General features: G+C 38.0%; 1 protein-coding gene and 1 pseudogene across 9 annotated transcripts in view; one reads left to right on the top strand and one right to left on the bottom strand.

The window, feature by feature from the left end:
• The window catches only part of lrch2 (leucine-rich repeats and calponin homology (CH) domain containing 2), a 112193-nt gene that overhangs the window by 28013 nt on the left and 60370 nt on the right, over positions 1–23810 (top strand). For 5 of the 9 annotated variants that reach the window (XM_048605375.1, XM_048605376.1, XM_048605377.1 and 2 more), the window contains exons 2-7: positions 9456–9600; positions 12126–12252; positions 18476–18581; positions 18675–18811; positions 18967–19097; positions 20381–20468. In XM_048605375.1, coding sequence (XP_048461332.1) covers positions 9456–9600; positions 12126–12252; positions 18476–18581; positions 18675–18811; positions 18967–19097; positions 20381–20468 — 734 coding nt within the window. Of the gene's footprint in view, positions 1–5010; positions 6786–6905; positions 7095–7154; positions 7257–7343; positions 8132–9455; positions 9601–12125; positions 12253–18475; positions 18582–18674; positions 18812–18966; positions 19098–20380; positions 20469–23810 lie in introns of those variants that run through there. The other 4 variants (XM_048605379.1, XM_048605380.1, XM_048605382.1 and 1 more) reach the window with 4 other exon arrangements.
• LOC125484919 lies at positions 5022–5134 on the bottom strand (annotated as a pseudogene).

The following is a 23810-nucleotide window of genomic DNA, read 5'->3' on the forward strand; positions in this document are numbered from 1 at the left end:
AGCAAATATTGCCCAGTTATGAATTAGTGTCTAATGTGGAAGACTGCTTTGAATTTTGCAAACAAGGACTGGTTAGGCATGTTCACTACCTTATCTGTTGCAAGCATCTGATATACAGTCAGTGGAGCCTTTGGAATATATGGTCTGTGTACTTAGCCTTACAGCAGCACTGAAATTCCTAAACATGTTATTCATTTGTGTGATAAGCAGAATGTTTGGTTTGATGGTAGCACCCTGTTGTTGGCAAATATCATTCGTGTTGCTACTGCACAGTAGCAATTTGAAACAGGCAGCTTCATCTGTTACTTCCTAGGAGAATGGCTATGATGTACTCTGTATCAGCATCAACTTTGCAGGGTCAGTAGTAGGCTCAGCCTCTATTTGAGGTTTTTGGTAAGGTGCACCTTGAGTTACATGGAATTACAGAAATCCAATGCTTTTTGTTTTGACCAGTGAAGGTATGCTTGTGGCAGAATGTAGTAGAGAACTCCCTAGCGGATTTTCTCAACTGACACATCAAGAAAAAAGAGCTCATTTGATTGCTGTATTTCAGAGGTGCATTTGAACGCAGGATGGAATGCCTTAACACGTAAATAAATTTCTTGCATGCAACTGCAGATTGAAATATAGCAAATGTATCACTTACTTATAAGAAATTTGTAAGGGGATATGTTTGGGCATGTATGATTTTGTTAAAGTTGAACTCAACTGAGAGTGTCGCTGAGTTCATAAGTTGTGAATACTGATTCACTCAATGATGACAGGGCTAGATCACAATTATATAGTGCCGTAGTGTAGATGCCTATGGGTTACTTGAGTATTACATTGGTGAGCAGGCTGGAAATGTCACATGAGAATACAGACATGGCATTGCTATTGATATGTGGGCCCTGTGTGGTCCTTGCAAATCTGAAAGAATCCTTCACTGTGTGTGGAAAACCTGCTTAAAGCTGGTTGCAGCAAATCACCTGACCATTTGATCAATCCACGTTGTGTGGAATTGGTCATAAATCAGATAGGGACGCCAGTTTTTTTTGTTAGGCAGCCCTTACATCTGTGGCGCTATGAGCAGTTCAGTTTGGCAATGCAATTAACCACACCACTAAGCAACCAATAAATATCTGTGACCATGTGCTGTTGTGCCATGAGGATGTGGTAGGCATTGGCTGTTTCCACAGTTCTTTTCTTGTTGGTAAAGATACAAGTTGACACGTTCTTTTTTTGTCTGCACAGACAGTCCTATGTATGACTAAAAGGAAGACAAAAGGACTATGTGCACACACCCTTTCCTTTATTGAGAAAGTTGCAATGGATACAACACACTGGTTAATCTGTTAACTAAGATTGATAGTTCCTGCTACATTTTTACGCCAACCATAGTCCAGCCAATCAGTACTCCCTCTTCTCATGCTATAAATTGTTTCCTTTTTAAAGTTGTTTTCATTGTGTTTCAATCCTGATGAGTGCAAGACAAAAAAAGTTCATCTTTGGAGCTCCTTTATTGGCAACATTCATGTTTTGTACTACCAAGCAATTGTGTATTCACTTTTTTTCTCTCTCTGACATGCACACTCAGTCATTTTCACTGTGCCAGTAACAGACTACAGATCCTCAGGAGAAACTTCTTTAATCAGAGAATGATCAGAATTAGGAACTCCCTACTGAGTTGTTGAAGTGAATAGCAAAGATATATTTAAGGGGAAATTAGATAAACACTAGAGGGAGAAGGGATTAGATGGATTTGGGGTGGCTTGCTGAGCTGAATGGTCTATTTCTGTGCAATGAATGTTTCATATAAGCTATAAAGCATTTATATGATGGGGAAAAGGCCTCTTGTAGTGGTTAAATGTGTAAAACACATGCTAAAACTGTTGGGTCTTCTAATATATCCAGCAGAGTTGGATGTTCTTGAGTTTTATTAATGCATTTTTATTGGTCATTTATTATTTTCTCAAAAAAATGGTTACAGAACTGCCAACATAATTGATGGAATTTCTCAAAGTTTTTTTACTGTGAAAATGTTTTTGGTTTTCTTTATGGTTATGAAATATGAAAATAATTTGACAACTGCAAATTATTAGCTTGTAGATGTACATTTTAGTTTAGATGGGGGTGTGCGAGTCTGTACATTCTGTTATTTTAAGTTAATTTTTTAAATGCTACCCATTTGGCTTCATACAACACCATTTTTAAAAAAAAAAACAAATTATTTGACAGCTTTTTGAAAATTGTAATGAGCGTGTTTTTTTTTGAAAGAAAATGTAGGTCACCTTGTAAATCCGGAATAAAGTATCTGTCATACCAAATTAGGTCATTGTGCTGAACAACTCTCCATATAGTAAATGTGGAGTGAAGAGATGCACTGTTTATCCAGCGGCAAGGATTTGCTACAAAAACTGTGCATTCTTTCTGTCACAATAGCTTTCGAATGTGATGCCACACATGTTGGTCTAAAATGTTAGTGTCAGATTGCAGTATTCAATCGGGGAAAAATCTTTTCCATACATTAACACATTTTGCCAACTGAGGCATATTCTCCCAATTTGCTAATCATAGTCGAAATATTGGCATGTGTACTAAGCATTGGTATCCTTTTGAATTTTTTGTGCATGAGTTGCTACTGGAAACTTTTGAAGTATTGAATTTTTGATGGTGTCTTAAAATTATTGCTGTGCACTTTGTGTGAATGCATTTTGTACAGAAGTCAAATTTCTTTAAACATCAACCTAATGTTTTCTGACTCACAGTATTTATGAATTGTGATTTATCGTGCAACCATACTGTCCAACAACAAAATAATTGATTGCTTGTTCAAACTACTTAGTTTTAAATTAACAGATGTGACCCCTCTCCCCAATATAAAACAATTAAAACTGGCAATTCTGGGAATTTCATAAACAGTTTTCCTGCTAGAAGCTCCCCAAAATAGTTTTCTAGGCCCATTCTGTGCCATGGTTGTGAATTTTGCATTCATAATGGAAAGATGCACTGCAGATACCAGTCGGACAACAGATGCAGGATGAGCATCTTGCTGTACATTGCACTGCATTTATTCTGAGAGAGGTTTGTTTTGGTATTGCTAAACAGACTTGGAAACCTTGGTTTGCGTAAAATTGTAAGGCCCTTTAATGATCCACATCGGCATTTACAATTTTTTTTACTAGCTTGCACTGTACTGTATACCAAGTACAAGCCGCCTCTGCACTGAAAGTATTGTATGGGATTCTGATCACTTTTTAAAATTTATTCATGGGATATGGTTTCACTGGTTTGGCCAACATTATTGCCCATCCATAGTTACAATCATAGTCAATTAAACTAGTCCCACCTGCCTGCAGTTGACCCATATCCCTCCAAACCTTTCCTATTCACATACTTATCCAAATGTTTTTTAAACATTGCCACTGTTGCCCTTGAGAAATTGATTGTGAGCTAGCACCTTGAACTACTGTTCATTTGGTGTAGAAACACCCACAATGCTGTTAGGGATGGGGTTCCAGGATCATGACCCAGCCACACTAAAGAAATGGTAATTATAATTCCAAATAATGGTGCATAGCTTGGAGGAGGGGACATGCAAGTGCTTGTGTTCCCATGCAAGTGTTGTCCTGTCCTTCTAGGTGGTAATGGTCATGAGTTTGGAAGGTGCTGTCATAGGAGTCTTGGTGAACTTCTGCAATGCATCTTGTACATTATTGATAGTGCTGCAACTGAGCATTGGTGGCGAAGTGAGTGAAAATTTGTAGATGTGGTGCAAATCAAGTGGGCTGCTTTGTCTTGGATGGTGTCAAACTTCTTGAGATGTTGGAGCAGGGAGCATTCCATCACATTCCTGACTTGCTGTTATAGGTAATGGACAGGCTTTGGGGAGTGCATGTAGTGAGTTATTTGCTATTGGATTCCTAGCCTGTGATCTGCTCCTATAGCCACAGTATTTAAGTGGCTAGTCCAATTCAATTTCTGGTCAATGGTAACCCCCAGGACATTGATAATAGGGGATTCAGTGATTGGCAATACCATTGAATATTAAGGGGTGATGGTTAGATTCTCTATTGTTGGAGATGCTCATTGCCTGGCATGAGTGCTAATATTGCAACCCTTTGTCAGCCCCAACCTGGATATTGTTCAGATCTTGCTTCATTTGAACATGGATTGCTTCAGTAACTGAGGAATCCTGAGTGAACACTCTGCAATCATTAGGAAATATTTCACACTGAACCTATGATGGAGAAAAGCAATTGAAGATGTTTATACCCAAGACACTAACCTGAGGAATTCCTGCAGAGATGTCTGACCTCCAGCAATCACCACTGTCTTTCTTTGTGCCAGGTATGACTCTGACCAGCAGAGTTTTCCCTCTGATATTCGCTGACTCCAGTTTTGCTGTGGCTGCTTGATGTCAGGAGCATTCATCTTTATCTCAACTGTGCAATTCAGCTCTCTTTTTTTTTTTTCCCATGTTTGAACTAAGGTTGTAATGAAGTCAGAAGCTTATTGGCCCTGGTGGAACCCAAATTGACATCAGTGAACAGGTTTTTGCTAAGCATGTGCTGCTTGATACCGATCTAGATATTAGGTTATACTGACAGTTTTGAGTATTGGTATGTACCCAAGCGTACTTCATATTGACACACAGCATGGATATCTCATGAAACTTGTATTGCTTGATTCTGGGAGAATATGGTTATTTTGATGTGGATCTTTGAGCATCTCGTCTGAAGAGATGCATGAGAGAAAGAAATCTGATAACTATACGTAAAAATTCCTATGTACATAATATTTATAGTTGATCAATTTAGAGCAATGTTTTACTGCTTACCTTTTAAAATCATTTAAACAATGGACTAGGGTTTAGCATGAGTATGAACTGAACAATCATAGAAGTACATACAACTGTATGGATTAATGAAGAAAGAATGTTCCATTGTTTTGCATAATCTGACTGATTCATATGTATTGCATAAATGTAATATACAACTCTGTTCTCAATCCCTGTTGACATTTCATATTCCAGTATTAATTTAAATATAAGGTCTTCAACCACTAGTTTACTTGGCCATGTGTGTTGTAAGGCCACTAGGACCTCTTCATCCTTATCCAGGGGAGTGCTAACCTTCTGTCCTTTCTGCAACATGTAGTTCTATACCAATATCTCAAAACATAGCCTGACATCACCTGAGATGCCCATAAACCAAAGCTACAAATTACATTGTAAAGACCCATTCTCTCTGCCTGTCTGTCTCCTCCCGCTCTCAGTAACTTTAATTGAAAACTAATCCTAGTGATTAACTCTGTAATTCCTTCATCTCTTTTGCTGTTCAGTTTGCCTGTCCGACATAGTCATGAGTTGCTCGCAACATTATTTAATTGAGATGTTTGAGCCTCTGTTCCCTTTTCACTGAGTCCATTTCACTTGGGGGATAAATGGAATTGGCCTTTGGAAAACTGACAATTGTTAAACTCTTCATTGAACTTTGATCAAGTTATTATTGATCCATCTTTTTCTGACATGCTCTTTTCTTCATCCCTGTAAAATTGATTTGCTTTGTTAGGTCATTTCAGAGGGTGGATTCACACTTGTGTGGGACTGGCATATGTAGGCCAAACTTATAATGTTATCACCTTTCTTTTAATCATTAGGATTCTTATAACCAGTCTGAGGATTATTTATTCAGTAACTAGCTTTTGGTGATTATACCTTATTTCCATCTCCAAAGAATTATTTACCTCTTCAACGGCTCCACTGCCAAAACCCTTTACCTTGAACCTATTATCACGAGAGAGCTATCAGACATGCTGATTGGAATATCTAGACAGCAGTTCAGATGTGATCGGAACGCTTCCAGTCTGCAGAGACAAGGGTTGGCTATGATGGAATCTACAGAAGGGTATGGACAGTTTTGAATGAGTGAGTGGAAACTTGGCAGATGGACCAATGTGGGCAAATGGGAGGTTTTCACTTTGGCAGAAAGAATAGAAGAGCTAATTATTATTTATATAGGGAAAGACACAAGAAAGCTGCAGCATCGCAATTTCATATCCTTGTGCATAAATTACACAAGTAGCCAGTTGAAGTTTTGGCAAGTTCAAGCTTTTGAATGTTAGAACAATAAATTTACTAGGAAACGCAATATTTTTAATAAATTATCCTCAGTATCCAGATTCAGCAGGTAATTGGGAAGGCAAGTGGACTGTTCACCCTTATTTCAACAGGATTAGAATGTAAAAATAATGAGGTCTTGCTTAAATTATACAAAATCAAGCCATGTCTAGGGTGCTGTGAATGGTTTTGATCCCCTTATCTATGGAAAGATATACTGGCATTTGAGGCCATCTGTAGAAGGTTCACTAAGTTGATCTGTGGAAATTTTCTTATCGGGAGAAGTTGAGTAGATTGGGCTGGTATTGATTGGAATTTAGAAGAATGAGAGGACACTTTATTGAAAAATAATATCCGTAGGCAACTTGGCAGGGCAGGTAAGAAGCGATTGTTTCCCTTTTTGGGAAAGTCTTGGACCAGAGGCACAATCATAATAAGAGGTTGCCAGTTTAAGACACAGATGGGGAGGAATCTGCAGAACACTTTACTGCAGAGGACTGTCGAGGCTGGATCATTAATCATATTCAAGGCTGAGAAAGACAGATTTTTAATCAGAAACAGGATCGAGGGTTGAGAGATCTGGTAGGAAAGCGGAGTTGAAGATTACCAGATCATCCGTGATCTCATTGAATGACAGAGCAGACCCGATGAACCAAATGGCCTATTTCTGCTGCTGCATCTTACGGTAACTGACATTGTAAACCTCTCCCTGCCAATAAATGGGGAGTTGTGAACTGTTTTTCAGGCTAAATTAGCAATGAGCTGTCTCACACAATTGAATTATATCTATTGTTTATTAATCCAGGTTCTGCTGGCAACATTCTACAATATGTCCTGTACTACTGGCAAGATTGGCTATCCCGTTGGACTATGTTATATGTAGGGTGGACACAACTTGGACATGAGAAGCCTTTGGCCTTGATTCTGATCCAAAGCTATTAAGTTTCATAACTTTCAAACGAGAAGAGAGCTACGTGTTTGGAACCCGCTGCCTGTGTGTATCCCACTTCCCTTGCAACTGACAAGTTAATATTTAACATTGAGCATCATTGACCTATTGAGAAAAGCCCTGCTGCTGCTGAGAAAATGCTTCAGTAACTGACTTCATAGTCAAAATCAGTTTCTTCTGCAATGGTTATCAGAGGCTGATTCTCATGTTAGTGTCCATGCTGCAACAATTATTAACTCCTTCATCAATGATTGTCTGTTTTATAGAAGTGAGGTTATATGCGAATGTTTGTTTCCTTTTTGTTTTGATAATGATGCAGTGCGTGACAGCCTAGAACAGGACCTGGACTGACTAGTGACAGGTAACATGTTACTGAAGTGCCAACTCTAGCATCAACAAAAAATCCCAGCCATGCCCAACAGCTGCCTTTTAACCTTCACTGACTCTGCCATTACATACAATATCTGACTCATTTTAAGTTTCAGAAGTAAAACTGGAGCAACCATATCAGTACTTGACTGGTAGTAACTGGTAGCTGGCTCACCTCTATCACCATTTGCAAGTTGGGAAGGTAATACAGTCAAAACAAGATTCTAGAAACTCAATGCCATCCAGGACCAGGCAGTCCTAGTATCCTAGCTGGTCAAAACAATATCTTATGTAATCATTGTGAATCTACTATGTACAGGATACCCTATCCTGAAGCTAACTGAAGAAAAACAATGTGCTTCGTAGTAAATTCAGAGTTCTAATATTCACAAGCTTGAACTTGCTAAAACTTCAGTTGCTTATTCCCTATTTCACATTTTAATTATATTCATCATCCATCCTTTGTGTCCTGCTTATCCCTGAAGATGACAAACACTCACCTGGAACTCCCTTACTTAATAGCACTGTGGGTGTACCTACATTCAAGCACTGTAGTAGTTCAATATAGAGGCTCACCCACCACCTTCTCGAGGGCAGTTGGAAATTGGCAATCAATATTGGCCCAACCAGCAACACGCACATATATCGTGGGCGAATAAGAAGCAAAAACACAGCCAAAGAGAGGAAGACGCAAACATGTCCTGCTCAAACCGGTAATATACCAAATTGAATACATTGAAAAGTCAGAACAACACTGATAAGTACATACTTATTGTTCCTCCTGAATATTCCACCCCACCACCACCCTGGCATAGCAAATATAAAATCTTTCACATTAAAGTCCCTTGATGGTGTCTATTTGGTATCATATTGTAATTGTTCAATATATGGCTTTCTTTCTTTCTCTGCCTTTTTTTTGTCATGTAATATCTAACGTTGGGATAGCATGGAGGAAGTGAAGAGCGATAGTGGGGGTTGGAAGAAGCAATTGGAAGGGCTCTTGAGAATGAAAGGCAGGAGAGATTAAATGACAAGTCGCTGCACTCATTCTAATTCCAGATATACTAATAAGTGTATTAATTTTAACAATCGTGTTAATTAACAGTTTGCGTCAATTCCTACCTCAGTGATGGTACTTAGACTTCAGATACCTGTTCAGACAGATGCTATTATTGGCCAGGTTAAAATTCTGCAGGCTCTCTTTAGTCACCATGCGTGTTTACGCAGTAATGCTAAATTGCACAGGTTCTTGAAAGGCCAAATCTGTTCTGAACAGGTCGTCTTATAAACACTTAAAACAATTGAAACTGGAAGCAAGAAAACTTTAGTTTAAATATTGTTTCTGCTAGATGCTTCACATCTGTTTGTTTTTGTGGGTAATTGAGACTGTATGTCTTGATGAAGATGAATCTTCATATGACCTTTCTAAGATAACAACAATTCCTCTTTGCCTCTTGGTGGCGTGTGCTCCACAATAGACAGTAAACTGTGTTGGAGTCAGATTTCAAAGCCTGTCTTGAGAGCATCAAGTCCCTTCTGAAAAGAAGGCTTTGACTTGAATCCCATTTGTATTTAATGTCACATAAGGATTCCAGAATGCGTCCCCTTAGACCTGGCCTTATATGGGTGAATAACTTCACTAAACAAATGTATTTTGTGGATAGTTTAATTTTTATGAGTAATTAATTTTGGAGTTGTCTCAGTTGATGTATATTTAGTGCAATGGATCAATTCAACTAGTTTTAATTTTTGTTATTTGGCTTCTAGAGTTTCCAATTAAATGAGAGTGACTTCAGTGTTATTCTGTCATAAGGTTCTGAAGTAGAAAATGGATAATTCAGCAATTAAAAACATGCTTGGACTATTCCAAATGGCTTTTTTGATCGTGAATTCTGATACATTGTATGTATGTTTAAATGCCAAGTAAAATTGTTATTTTCAAAATGCCTTATGAATTAAGCCTGCATGTGAATGTAATTATCACTGACTTCAATTCTAAGCTTGAAATTGTACACGCATCCCTTTTTTTTTCCCCAGATCTCTCCAAGAACAGATTAATTGAACTTCCACAAGAAGTTTGCTTGTTTGCGCCATTGGAGACATTACACTTGTATCACAATTGCATCAAATGCATTCCAGAAACTGTTGTTAATCTGCAAATGTTAACTTTCTTAAATATTAGGTAAGTCTTTAACTGCGTGTCATGAGTTTCTACACAACAGTAGAATTTACAATGAACTCCTCTGATAACCTAGGTTATTAAATCTATCTTTTCATAAAGTGAGCATAAGGCAACATTTTGTCATCCTTTTAAAATTTTCTTTACCCCTTTTCCAATGCATCAGCAGTTTTAATACTTGAGTTGCTTTGATTGCAGTGTGGACCTTCTTTAACTAGAAATTTTTGAGTGTGATGTCTAAATAAATGTCGTAAATGTTTGCATCAGTTTTTATCAATCAAAGCAGATAGGGTTTCAGTTTAATGTCTCATTCAAAGCGCTGGGTAAAATATTGTCAAAATATAGGATTGTTATTGTGCTGGTAGCCTAAATTGAGCTCAGATTCTGGAGCAAGTCTTGAACTTTTTGACTCAGGATCACTTCATTGGCATTCTAACCAAATCTGAAGCACAAAACGATGTTGGTCAATAGTAGTAACCACTGTAATAATAGTTCAAATTATTTACTAAATATTTTTTGGCACCTCCAACGCACAATTGGATGAGGATACAAAAGCAATTAATTGCAGATTGGGGGGGAGCATTGTTCAGCTCAGTTGGCTGGATGGCTGATTTGCAGTGCAGTGTGATGCCAAGAGTATGAGTTCAGTAACCGCACCTGGTGTGGCTACTATAAAATAACTTCAAACTTTCCATTCGGTTGACATCTGGTGACCCTCTGGTTAAATCGTCTGCTGTGTCTTTCTAATGAGTGAGCAGTCTTACGGTCCAGGAGGATGATGGCAACTTTACCTTTTAATGTAGATAAAGGTATTTTATATGCACTGGTTGAATTTTTGTTAATTTAATAAGTTTCATAATTCCTTAGTAAAAACAGAAAATGCTACAAAAGCTGAGCAAGGTCTGGAAGTATCTGTGAAGGGGGAAACAGTTAACTGTTCAGGTTGGTAACCTTTCATCAGAATGGCAAAATTTTTTTTACCCTCTTTGGTAATATGTTTTGTTTTATTTGCATATGAAATGTGGGTCTCTGGCTAGGCTAGCATTTATTGTTAATCTCTAAATGTCCTTGAGAAGGTAATGGTGAGCTGTCACTTTCAACCATTGCATTACTTGGGTGTAGGTCCACCCACCGTAGTGTTAGGAAGGGATTTCCGGGATTTCAACCCAATGCCAGTGAAGAACGGTAATATTGTTCCAAATCCGAATGATATAGGGTTTGAAGGGTATTTGCAGATGGGTGTCCCAAGAATCTGCTGATCTTGACCTAGGTAATAGTGCCTGTGGTTTTTGGAAGGTGCACTGAAGGGTCTTGTTGAATTGCTACAGTGTCTTTTGTAGATAATTCATCCTTCTGCTACATGTGTCATTTTTGAAGATGGTGAATTGTGTGGGCAGCATTGTCTTGGCTGATGTTGAGCTTCTTGAGTGTTGTAGGAGCTGCACTCATTAGGCAGGTGAAGAGTATTCCATCATGCTCCTGATTTGTGCTGTGTAGATTATGGGCAGGAGCTGGAGAGACAGTTGAGTCATTCACCACAAAATTTCTAGCCATGTAAATGTTATTGTTGTCGCTGTGTTTGAATAGTTTGGCCATCTTTGTTGGTTTCAAAGCATGCTTTCACATGGGAATGTTTTCCGATGGCCTAGGATCATTTACTTCTTGATCAGTACAATCCTTTGATCATTAAGTATATAATGCCAAAGGAATTGATTGGGCTATGATAATCTACAGGATTTGGGACACCCCTTGGCAGTCCTTCTGAGACCTTGAGAATGACTAGAGACCTGTTGTCAGCATGGTTCAATGAAAAACACTGCTGGATCAGAATGCTTTGCTTTGGTTCAAGCCCTGTTTATGAATTTGAGCTCCTAATGCAGGCTGACACTTGACTGCATTATTAACAGAATGCTATATCATTGGTGATATCTTTTTGAATGAGAGGTTATTCTGAGACATTTTGTGTGCTCAAAGCAAGCATAAAAGATCTTATGACATTATTGGTGCGAACAAGGTATCCTGTATGTTCTGATCTGTCTTCCTGCTTCAGGTTACACCTAATACACATTATTGGATCATTCTTTCATTGGCGATTTCTGGAACCGTGTACTAAAACTAGATGCCATAGTTACCCAACTGGACTTAAGAAATAATTCATCAATTATAAAGTCAACTTAATTGTAAATAACTTAATACTTCTGTCACAGCAAAACATTTGATTTTATAGATATATCTATGTTAAATTTATGAACATGCATGGAATGGGTTGTGGATCTGTGAAATGTAGCAGTATTTCTGTGCAGAAGTTTCAATAATTGATTGAAATGTATTTGTTGTGAAATATTTGCAAAATAGTTAAAGCAGATTTTACAGAAAATGAAAATTGCCATCCTCTAGGATGGTAAGCTTTTCTGGCAATGTCTTTTATACTTGTACACCCTACCACAATAAACTGGTTTCTTGTTTTTTTTTGTGTTTTTAGAAGTTCTGTTAATTTACTTGGCTTTGAATTTGGTTTTCTTTTCCAGCCGAAATCTTCTATCAACATTGCCAAAATATTTATTTAATCTTCCACTTAAAGTTTTAGTTGTAAGCAACAATAAGTTAGTTTCCCTTCCAGAAGAAATTGGAAAGCTTAAAGATCTAATGGAACTGGTAAGTCCAAATTTGCTTGGCTGCATTAATGGTATAGGTAAATTAATGTGACAATTTGTCCTGCATCAGCTGTTTAAATGCAAGTGTCTTTAACTTAGATGATAACTTTTTATGATTCATCACAAAGGCACCCAAACCTTCTGTACTACAGCAGTCTCTATTTAAATATTATATTGCTGTTCTATTTTTCCAGTGAAAGCAGGCAAATTGACATTTTCCCATTTGTACTCCACATGCCAATTTTTGCACGTTCACTTTACCTAACCTTATCCCTTTACAAACTCTTTATATCCTAGTTATAACTTGATTTTCTACACATCTATTGTACACAAGGTTCATTGAGGTAAACCTTTTGCTTGTTGGGACTTGCTGCTCCTCCCTTTCTTCAGGTACTTTCACTTGCTCACAAGACACACAGAGTGACAGGTTCTTAAAGTCTTATAAGACTTAAGTCTGTGACTTTTTGGTTAAAAGACACCGCTTACAGCAGTTAGTGAGGAAACATTAAACTGGTTTTGTTCAGGCTTTAGTTTTGCTTTTACTGAAGAAGAAAGGACACAACCTCTTCCAGAGGTCCAGTGGCTTTGACTATATCGTTCACACCCAAGCTCTTCAGCCACCTCAGAGCCAATCATGTAGTTGTTGGCAGGCAGAAAGCCTTTGTCATCAACAACTGGTTACAACTTCACAAACCAATTAGCTACTTGTTGCTGATATTGTACACACACCCTTGGTACCACTATGTTTACAGTAATCTGCTTCCCACTGTTTCAACAGCAACATTGCAAACAGTTCTTGCACTAAGTGCTGGTAGCTTGTTTTTTAAAAAGTTCAGCAGTCTATTCCATCATCTTTGGTTTTTAAAACAGTCCTTTTTCCCACTTCCGTCCACAATCAAAAATACAGAAGAATAAAAAGATGGACTTCGTATTATATACATTCTTACAGTTTGATCTTTTTTCGTCCTTGCTTTTAAATATCTGCTTAACAGCACCCCGCAGACCTCTGTTACTACTTACTACTTTGCTGATTATGATACATCTGGTATTTTTGGCAACTGTGTTCAGGATATCTTGATTTTATTTGAGGATAATTGATGTACCCAATTCCAATTAGCAATAAAATTTCAGCTACTTCTCTGTTTTGATTTGTGTATTGGTGCGTGCTCTTGGCCTTGTTTAAACTTCCCATGCCCTATCGTGTGTCAAAACTTTGTGATCTAGGTAAGCTTTTAATGATAATGCCTGGGATTATAAAACACGGTCCTCAAGCTATGTTTTTTAACCACTTGAAATTCCCTAAATCATCTTATTATTTTTCTCTTGGTGAACAAATTGTGTCACGCTGTCAGAAATCATTATAAATATCAAAATTACAAGGGCATTTATTTAAAAAAAAAGACATATCAGCTGTTAATAATAACTTGTGTGTTGCCATGTAGTTACCACAGCCCTATTTCACTTAAATTCTTGAGTGGAAAAACCATGAAAAGATCACCACCTTTCATGAATACTAAGTTAACTTTTTGTAAATTTTTAAGTGTATATGATTCATTTTGCATTTCTTTCCCAGGTGAGAATTCACCAATTCAAACGAACTTTTGAAAGCTTCAAACCAATTTACCTCTAATTTGGGTTTAGAGCTTGTTGAGCTAGACTTTCCACTGACAGCAGGAATGAAGTCCTGAGCCTCCCTCTGGGATGGTAGAAACAGCCACTGAGATTTTCGCCAACTACTTCCATAATTGCCATAAAGAAAAACTTTCCAATTAATTAAGAATGGTGAATGTGTTCACTAAGGTCAAACGGAGATCTTCCAGCTTAAGAGTAGTTGCTAGGCTGTAAAAGGAAGGTACCATCTTGCCAACCTTCATAAGGCATTCATTAAGAAATAGATTAAACAGTAAGCTCCCACCTGAATAGATTGAGATTTGTTTATGGGTGCCACGTGTGACTTTGCAGCGTGCCTCCAGGCATCTTAAAGTGAACTATTACCTCAGCCTACCTCTGATACTGCCTCTGCAGATAGCCCAGCAAGTAAACCATTCAATTCCTCGAGCTTGCTCCAGTATTTGAGATTCTGCCCCAGTACATTTTCCTACATTATCTCCATGATCCTTGATGTCATTAGTATCTAGAAATCTCTCAGTCTCCATCATGAACGTCCTCATTGACTGAGCTTCCTCTGCCCTCTGGGGTACAGAATTCCAAACACTCGTGACCCTCTAATTGAAGGAATTCCTTCCTGTAGCTCTGCCATCAGTTTGAAACTGTCCCTGATTCTAGGTACTAAGCTAAGGGAAATATTCTTCCTGCATCTACCCTGTTGATCCTTTTCAGATTTTTGTAGGTTTTGATGAGGTTGCTTTGTATCCTTGTTCTTCTAAATTCTAGAGAATGCAGGTTCAGTCACCTCATCAGACTGTCCTGCCATCCCAGCAATTAGTCTGTTGAGCATCCCCTATGTTCCCTCTGTTGAAAGTATGCAAATTGTCATGTCATAAAAGACAGCTGTTATTTGCTTTCCTAATTGCTTGCTGCCACTGCATTTTGGCATTTAGTGACTCATGAATAAGGACACCCTTTTGGACATGAATACTTTCCAATCTTCCTCTGTTGCAGAAATAGTTTGCACCCCCACTTCTTTTATCGAAATGGATAACCTCTGACTGATGCACTTGATTTTCCAACCGCTATGTTCTTTCCCACTCACTGAACCATTCCAAATCCTCTTTGCATCATCCTGACAACGCACATTCCCACAAACTTCAAAATATTACAATTTGTCCCATTTGTTGGTATGGATTATAAATAGTGAGGGCCTGAGCACTGATCCTTGTCTGACAAGGGGATACAACAATCTGCGAGTGACCCAATTCAGTTGGCTGGATGGTTGGTTTGTGATGCAGTGATGTCAGCAGCATGGGTTCAATTCCTGCACTGGCTGAGGTTGCCATGAAGGACTGTCCTTCTCAACCTCTCCCTTGCCTGAGTTAGGCTGATCTTCAGGCAGAACCACCACTGGTTGCGTTTGTCTAATGAAAGAGCAGCCTTGTGGTCCTTTGACTTTAACTTTTGGGGTCTGTTAGCTTACTTGGCTGGACGGCTGTATAGTGATGCCAGCAAATTGGGTTCAATTTCTGCACTGGCTGAGGTTTCCATGAAGGACTCTCCTTCTCACCTTCTCCCCTTACCTGAGCTGTGATGACCCTTGGGTTGAACCATCACCAGGCGTCTCTCTTGGAGGGAACAGCCCTAAGATCCCTCTGAGACTAGGGTGATTTTTATTTTCTTTACCTTTTAATTCAAATACACCACATCCGCTGATTCCCCCTTATCTATTCTGTTAGTAGCATTCTCAAAAATCTCTTACCATGTTTGGCATCAAACATCACTTCCCCTTCATAGATCCATTTCAGCCTACCCAGTCAGATCATTATTGTCTAAGTGTTGAGTTATCACAACCTTTATAATGGATTCTAGTATTTTTGCCAGTGCTGATGTCAGGCTAACAGGGTTGTAATTTCACATTTTCTCTCTCTGCTTGCTTTCTTATATAGTGGAGTTACATTTGCAATCTTTAAATCTCTAGTCACCATTCTAGAATCTATAGAATTTTGAAAAATGATCAATATGTCCACTATCTATCTCTCAGCAGATTTATTGGAACTCCTAAATTTCTTCATTCTCCCAAAATTCTACAAACTCTAGCCTCTGGAAGTGTTCCTGCAGGTTGGAGGATAGAAAATGTAGCCCCATTATTTAGAAAGGAAGGGAGAGAGAAAATAGATTTAAAGACCAGTTAGCTGAACATCCAATAGTGGGGAATGGTGGCGTCTTACAAAATACATGATCACAGAACAATTGAAAAGCATCATTTGAACTAGACAATGCCAGCAAGAGCTTATGAAGGCAAATTATGCTTAACAAATGCACTAGAGTTTTTTTTGAGGATATAAACTAATAGAACTAAGAGACAACCAGTGGATGTGATGTATTTGGATTTTCAGAAGGTTTTGATGAGGTCACTTTATAAGAGGTTATTGGGCAAAGTTAAAACATATGGAAAAGGAGATAATATATTGGCATTAGTTGAGAATTGGTTGACAGGAAACAGAAGGAAGAAATGACAGGTAATGACTAATCGGGTATGCACGGATCAATGGTTGGGGCCCCCAGCTGTTCGTGATCGTGTATAACTTATCTGGATGAGGGAATGAAATGCAACATTTCCAAGTTTGCTGATGACACAGGACTGGGCAGGATTGACACTTGCAAGGAGGCTTCATGGTAATTTAGATGAGTTAAGAGAGTGGGCAAATACATGGCAGGTGCAAAACTAAGTGAGAAGTTGTGCACTTTGGTACGCAAAACAAGAAGGAAGGATATTATTTAAATGGTGATATATTGAGAGGTTTGGATGTATAAAGCACTCAAGGGGTCTCTGTACACCAGCCTGTAGACTGCTGCAAGCATTTAGGAAGGCAAATAATACATTGGCCTTCATTGCGAGAGGATTTGAGTCCTGTCTTAGTTATACTGGCCTGTGGTGAGACTACACTGGATTATTGACTGCAGTTTCGTCTCCCTGGCTAAGCAGGGATATACTTGCCATAGAGAGAGTGCAGTGGAGATTCACTAGGCTGGTACTGGGGATGACAGCACTATGAGAAGAGATTGGTTTGACTGGGTCTGTATTCACTAGGTTTAGGAGGTTGAGAGGGGATCTGACTGAAATGTATAAAATTCTGACTGGACCAAAATGGACAAACCAGATGCAAAGACGATGTTTTCACTGGTTGGGGAGTCTAAAACCAGGAGACATAGTCACAGGATATGGGATAGACCATTTAGAACTGAGGAAGTATTTCTTCATGCAAAAGGTAGTGAACCTGTGGAATTCTCTTCTACAGAAGGCTATGAAAGCCAAATTACTGAATATATTTAATAAGGAGATTTTTAGACTTTAAAAGCATTCAGGTTTATAGCAAGAAAGTAGAATATAACGTTGAGAGAGAGAGATAGAGAGAGAGGATCAGCCATGATCAAATTGAATGGCTGAGCAAGCTGGAAGGGCCAAATGGCCTACTTCCATTCCTGATTTCTATGGTTCATTTTTTTTTTCTTTTAAAAACAGCCAGTCAGTCATATGCAAACAGAATTAATCAGCGGAGTCCATTAAGCTGTTATTTTCCTATTGTCCGTAACTGAAGTTTGGGCGTTTGCATCAAAGTAATGCCTGACACCAGAATGTTTCCATTAATGCACTGTGTGCTTAATAGTCCACATTTATTCCTGAGTGGTTTCAATCATTTGCTCAAGTGATGCAATTTAAAATCAGTAATTAGTGAAATGTTGACTGCTAATCGATGAGTATTTCTCATTGCATTTACATCAGACTGTGAGACACCACACGGCTATTTTGTGTTAATGTGAAGCTGATTAAAACATTCTAGGTATTTTAATTGGGTGAAATTTAAAGTTAAAACAATACATTTAGGAAAGGAGCTATTAAGCCATTTTCTCTTTCCATGAAAATAAATTCCCCTCCTGTTTGCGGCCATTCTCTTAATTGAGTTTCTTTTCCTTTGCTCAATGAGAGCATGTTTTAAGATTGTGTCCTAATGTTGCTTGTTAGAAGTTGGAGTGAATTTATAAAAGTTGGTGCTGTATTAACAAGGTGAGAAGCTCCCAGAGGAGATTAAAGACACTGAGCAGAATTTGAACATAGTCTGGAAAGAATGGGCACGTTGCCTTTATCATTCCAAGATTGCTTGTACTTCTAAATGGTTGTTTAAGCAATGTAAATTCTGAAGATTTGATGAATGCAAGGCTGGTGAGGATTCGTCAGGAGTGTCTAACGTGGTAATATATGAAGGCCATAACTGAAATCCCTGTTGCGTTTAGTGAGAATAAACACATTGGAAGCACCCAGCTGTCTGTCATGAACAACCTTTGTCAACAATTTGTATTTGGTGCAGTGATGCTACATCAGGTGCTAACTCATGTGGCAAGTTATTCGAAACAACATTTTCCTGAAAATGTTTTTAAAATTGAATAAACACTGGACATGTTAGTTTAAATGAAGTTTGAGGTTTAGAATTGCAGGTCCGGCTGACTGTGAATGCTTAGTTACGAACAAATTGGATGTTTAAAGTTCCCATAGTGAAGTAGACAAATATGAAATATACTTAATAGAATTCTGTACATTTGCCTTTTCACAGGATGTTAGTTGTAATGAAATTCAAATCCTCCCTCATCAAATAGAAAAACTTCAGTCACTCAGAGAATTAAACATACGCAGGAACCATCTGCAGGTGTTACCTGAGGGTAAGAAGTTAAATATTTATTTCCTTTGCATTCTATTCAGTATACACATTTATTGAGATGTGCACACATACGTATTTGTCTCCTTTTTTGCAGAATTGGCAGAACTTCCTCTCGTAAAATTAGACTTTTCCTGCAATAAAGTGACCGAAATACCCATCAGTTTTAGGAAATTGCGATACCTTCAGGTTATAATATTAGATAACAACCCAATGCAATCACCTCCAGCACAGGTTTGTGTAAAAACATGCGTAGGTAAATGTTTTGTAATGTTGATTTAAATTAGCATAAACTTCTCATTGACATCTCAGTATGTTTCAATTAATATACTGTATGAATGTGCTGAGATTGGTTGCTTTAAAATATAAAACTTTTCCATTCCCTGCAGATTTGTCTAAAAGGTAAAGTGCACATATTCAAATTCCTGAACATGCAATCATGCCGGATAGACAAAAAGCCAGATTCTCTGGACCTTCCTTCTTTGGATAAGAGAGCACTTCCTCAGCCTCTTACAGACAGGTTATTTTTGTTTTATTTCAAAAATCTAAATTTTCCATTTTGCTGCACGCGAGTGTAAATGGAAGAGAATGCATAAGCTGTCAAACACTGGTAAGTTTTGAAATTGTGTTGATCCATTGGATAAGGATGTCGAGTTATCACGGTAGAGATGACAGTTTGTCCATCAAGTCAACACTGGCTGTGTGTAGAGTGATTATTAGACCACTCTATTCCCATAGCCCTGCATACTTATTTCTTTCAAGTGTCCATCCAAGTTCCCTTTGAAACATTGATCACCTCCACTTTCACCACCCTATGTAGGCAGCGATTTCCAGATCATTACCACTTCTTTTCTTTTTAAAAAAAAACATTTCTTTCTCGAGTGCTCCATACCTTGGGCATAAAAAGTTCAAATTTGTGTTCTTTGGGTTTTGCATGTAAAACTTAATAAGAACAAAATCAGTCTCTTTCAGATCTGCTTTCAACTGCCTTTGCTCCAAGGAGAAGTACCTGAAATTCTCCAGTTTGACTTTGTAACTAAAATCTCTCGTCCCTGAAACCATTCTAGTGAATCAAGCTTCTTCACGGCCTAAAATGTAGTTAGCCAGAAATGGACATGGCAGTTGTGGCCTAACCGAGCCTTTATAAAGGTTCAGCGTAACTTCCCTGCCTCTGTACTCATTCTATTTATGAAATCCAAGATTCCACGTTTTTGTTGAAATGGTTAATGAATTTCTGGTTTCTTAGCTGTTCAAAATGTCACTGAGCAGACTTGAGAGGTCAAATGACTTTTTGCGTTTCTTCCAATCTTATATTGACTTCTAGGAAAGTTGCCAGTTTTTGAAAAATGTGTAATAGATCAATCATATTTACACCTGCAGCTAAAATTAAGATAGCTGGAATAAGTCAAAGTTGATGCCTTTACCTTTCAGTTTTTGTAGTAAGTGCCAAAAACACACAATCTGCAATAAGAAGTAAATAGTCATAATGACACAGTACATTAGAAATCTAATGCAATAATCTAACAAGTTCTTAGACACTTGCTTTAAAAAAAAAAGGGTGCAGACATTTGCCAGCGGAAGCAGACAAAAGAAATTCAAGACAACTGAAAGTGCAATATAGAATATTTGTTTGCAAATCCACTTGTCAGAGTGCACGGAATGAATTGTAGATTGGGCTAGAAACTTCTGTCACTATTCAGAGTTTCTGCTTTCTTGCTAAAATTGTTGTATATGAAATGGATGGTTTTGTTTTGTACCTACTACTTCATTTTATATAACTCTAATGTTCCCTTATTTTTTCAGCATGGAAGACTTTTATCCAGTGAAAAACCATGGTCCTGACTCGGGCATTGGTAGTGATAATGGTGATAAACGATTGTCTACAACTGAAGTGAGTTTTTTTGGCTGTTTAATGCAGCTCAGATTTTCTTTTTTTGATGACTTCCCCTCTTTCTCAAGTGATCAAGATGCACTAACCTCAGCATAAATTTTCCATTTATGCAGTAATAACCCCTATTTGGTTTATCATCGCTGTTCCTTTACAGAAACAGGGCTTTTCATTTGAATACAAGTATTAATGCTCTTTGGACCAAAAATCAACTGTAAATATACATTGGGAACCCAGTGCAATATTATACAGTTGATTTGTGTTCAGTGGGTCCTGATGTTTAACTCATAGGTCAAAAAATTGATATAAAAATGTAAACATACTGTGGATTAAGGTAACCTGGCCTGTAGTGGCAAAAACCAGTGACTGTATCATAGTCATGAATGCATAGCTTGCCCAAAAACATTCAAGTGTGGACCACATTTTATTTTTGCTCATGTATGAAGGGAAAGCAGACATTAGAATTGAAACACTTTATTTTCCTTTTTTTACAAAAAAATAGTTCAGTGCAGTTTGTAATTTTTGATTTTAGAGGATCAATGAAGTAGCCTATGTAACTTCTTTTTTATTTGTCAGGCTATGTGTATGTTGCTGAGAAAGCCAGCATTTATAACCTATCCCTAATTGTTCCTCACAAAGTGGTGATGAGCTGCCTCCTTGAACTTCTTCAGTCCATTGAGTAAATGGACATCCCAAATGCTGATAGCATGGGAGTTCAAGGATTTAGGTTGATGTTGGTGAAGATACAGCTATATAGTTCCAAGTTTGAATGTTGAGTGAATTAAAGGGAATTTTGCAAATGATTGTGTTCCCATGTATCTGCTGCCCTTGTTCTTCTACATTGAAAAGGTCATGCCTTTGTAAGATGCTGTCAAAGGAGCCTGAGTGGGTTGCTACTGTATATCTTGTAAATTATAAATATTGCTACTGCTTCTGTGTCTGATGCGGGAAGTGAATGTTCGAGGTGGTTGATAGCAGCCTCTTTGACCCCAATGTCCTGATGTTCAGTTTCTTGAATGTTGTTGAAACTGTACTCGTCTAGGCATGTGGTGAGTACTCCATTACATTCCAGACCTGTTCCTTGCAGAAGCTATAGGCATTAGAGGCTTTGGGGAGTCAGGATATGAATCAGTTACCATGGAAATCCTAGCCTTTGACTTTTCTTGTAACCAGTGTACTAATACAGATGAGCTAGTTCAGTTTCTGGTCACTAGTAACCTGCAAGATGTTGATTGTGGGTGATTCAGCATTGGTAATGTCATTGAGTATCAAAGGGCAATGATTAGCCTTCCTTGTTTAAGATGTTAATTGCCTGGCACTCATGTGATATGAATGCTGCTTATCATTCTACGCCTGGTGGTGCTGCATATAAGCATGGACTGACTCAGTATCTGAGCAGTAGTGAAGGGTGCTGAACATTGCCAATCATCAAAGGACATTTCAGCTTTTGCCCTTGTGTTGGAGGAAAGGTCATGGTACAACTAAGACAAAATCCCACAGCGATGTGCTGAGACTGAGATGATTGACTTCCAACAACCTTAACTATCTTTCTTTGTGCTACGTGATTCCAGTCAGTTGGGAATTTTAACCATGAGTCTTATTAACCCCAGTTTTGATTGGGCACTTTGCCACTGTCAAATGCTGTTTTGCAGTAGTGAATGTTAAATCTGCCTAGGCAGGTATATATGTATTGACCTGAATGTAACATAATTACAGCAAAAAGAACACTGCTTCTAAATTTGTCAATCTTAGTAACATGCTGTTCTGGTATTTCTGGCTAATTTATTCTAGGAATGGTACTTTAACTTGCTATTTGTGACTTTGAACTTTTTTATGAAGTGTTGAGGAATGGCAAGTACTGCAATAAACCCTAACAAATTGTAGAAAGCAGATCAAAATAAGTGCACAGACATCCGACAAGACCCCTAAACCCTAAAAAACCCTGTCCACTTTGTGCATGTCAATAGTATAACCTGCTGCTGCACATCTGTGTTAAGTTTTGCACTGATCATTTTGGCATATTTAACCTCTTAAAAACTAAGTCGTTCCAAGTCATTAACTTAGTCGTTATCTTATATACCATACATGTTGATGAATGTGATCCCTTAATTACTGGCACTGAAGCATTTGCCACTTAGCAGAATTCTTACTATCTTGCCTAACATTTTAATTGATGCCTGTTAACATTAGGGTCTCTGAAGCCCAAGTATGGTAAATGGATTAATATTGTGTCCATGCTTCAGACAGCCTTCTGCTTGTTTAATGAGAACTGAGGAGGATGAGAATTTTTCGATAGTATGATTTCAAGAAAGTTTAAGATTTGCAGGGCTATAGGGAACATCAAGTATGTGGGATTAATTGGATAGCTGGTTCAAAGAGCTGGACAGGTATTGGCAGGATCCCTGCAATATAATTCTGTGTAAAGTCAACTGTGTAACTGTGGTGATTTCTTCCACAGAAATTATCAAACTTGAGAGTATTCTATACAGCAACATAATTTTTCTTGCACTTTTCCTTCCATCGTACACTCTAATCTTGCTTTGACAGACATGTCCAGCAAGTGGCAGTAGAGAATTAGCCCTGTTCTGCAGTCTTTGTGCTTTCCCTTTTTTAAAAATAGCTCTTCTAATAGACAATCAACTTTGCCAATTCTGTACTGTGACTTTTTACAAATGAAATATGCAATTTCCATTCACTGTAGCCTTTCTAAGTAATGTGGCGATGTTTGAAATGAAAATATAATTAAGAAATTCCAAAAACATTAAGACAATATTCTGATGCAAAACTGCATTGTCACATGACCTGATCTACTCTCTCTGTCCCCATTCTTACAAGAAACCTATTCTTTTATTTTTGTGACCTTTTAGCATATTCATCAGATTCTTTGTCATCACTACTGCACCAGCTATCGTGGCCATACCAAGAAATGGCCCTCTTCCAGGTCCTCTTCATTCCTGCTCTGAACCACATGATTATAGCTCACTGAAGTAACCTTTTCTTTCACAGCTCGGGAAACATCCAGCTTGTGCTTAGTGCTTCCCATGTTGGCAAGGTTAGAATCTGGATGTTGATAATTCTGAGTATGCCCAGGATTGGGAACGTTTGTTCATGACAAGGATATGTAGACAAAATTCCAGATGATCTGCCCAAGATTTGGAGGTTTGAGTTGCTTATTAAAAGTTTTAATCTAAAATACAGTACTTGATGCAGAACATCCCTCCTCTCAAGGAAAATGAATAACTTCAATCACAATAAAGCAAGTGTACTTTATGCAACTTTATTTTTCTGAAAATCTGTTTTCCTTTTGATAGTATTTTGTCCTTCAAAATTCTTGTCATCTTTGGC

This window comes from Rhincodon typus, chromosome 14 (assembly GCF_021869965.1).
Source record: "Rhincodon typus isolate 14 chromosome 14, sRhiTyp1.1, whole genome shotgun sequence".
Classification (NCBI taxonomy): Eukaryota; Metazoa; Chordata; class Chondrichthyes; order Orectolobiformes; family Rhincodontidae; genus Rhincodon; species Rhincodon typus.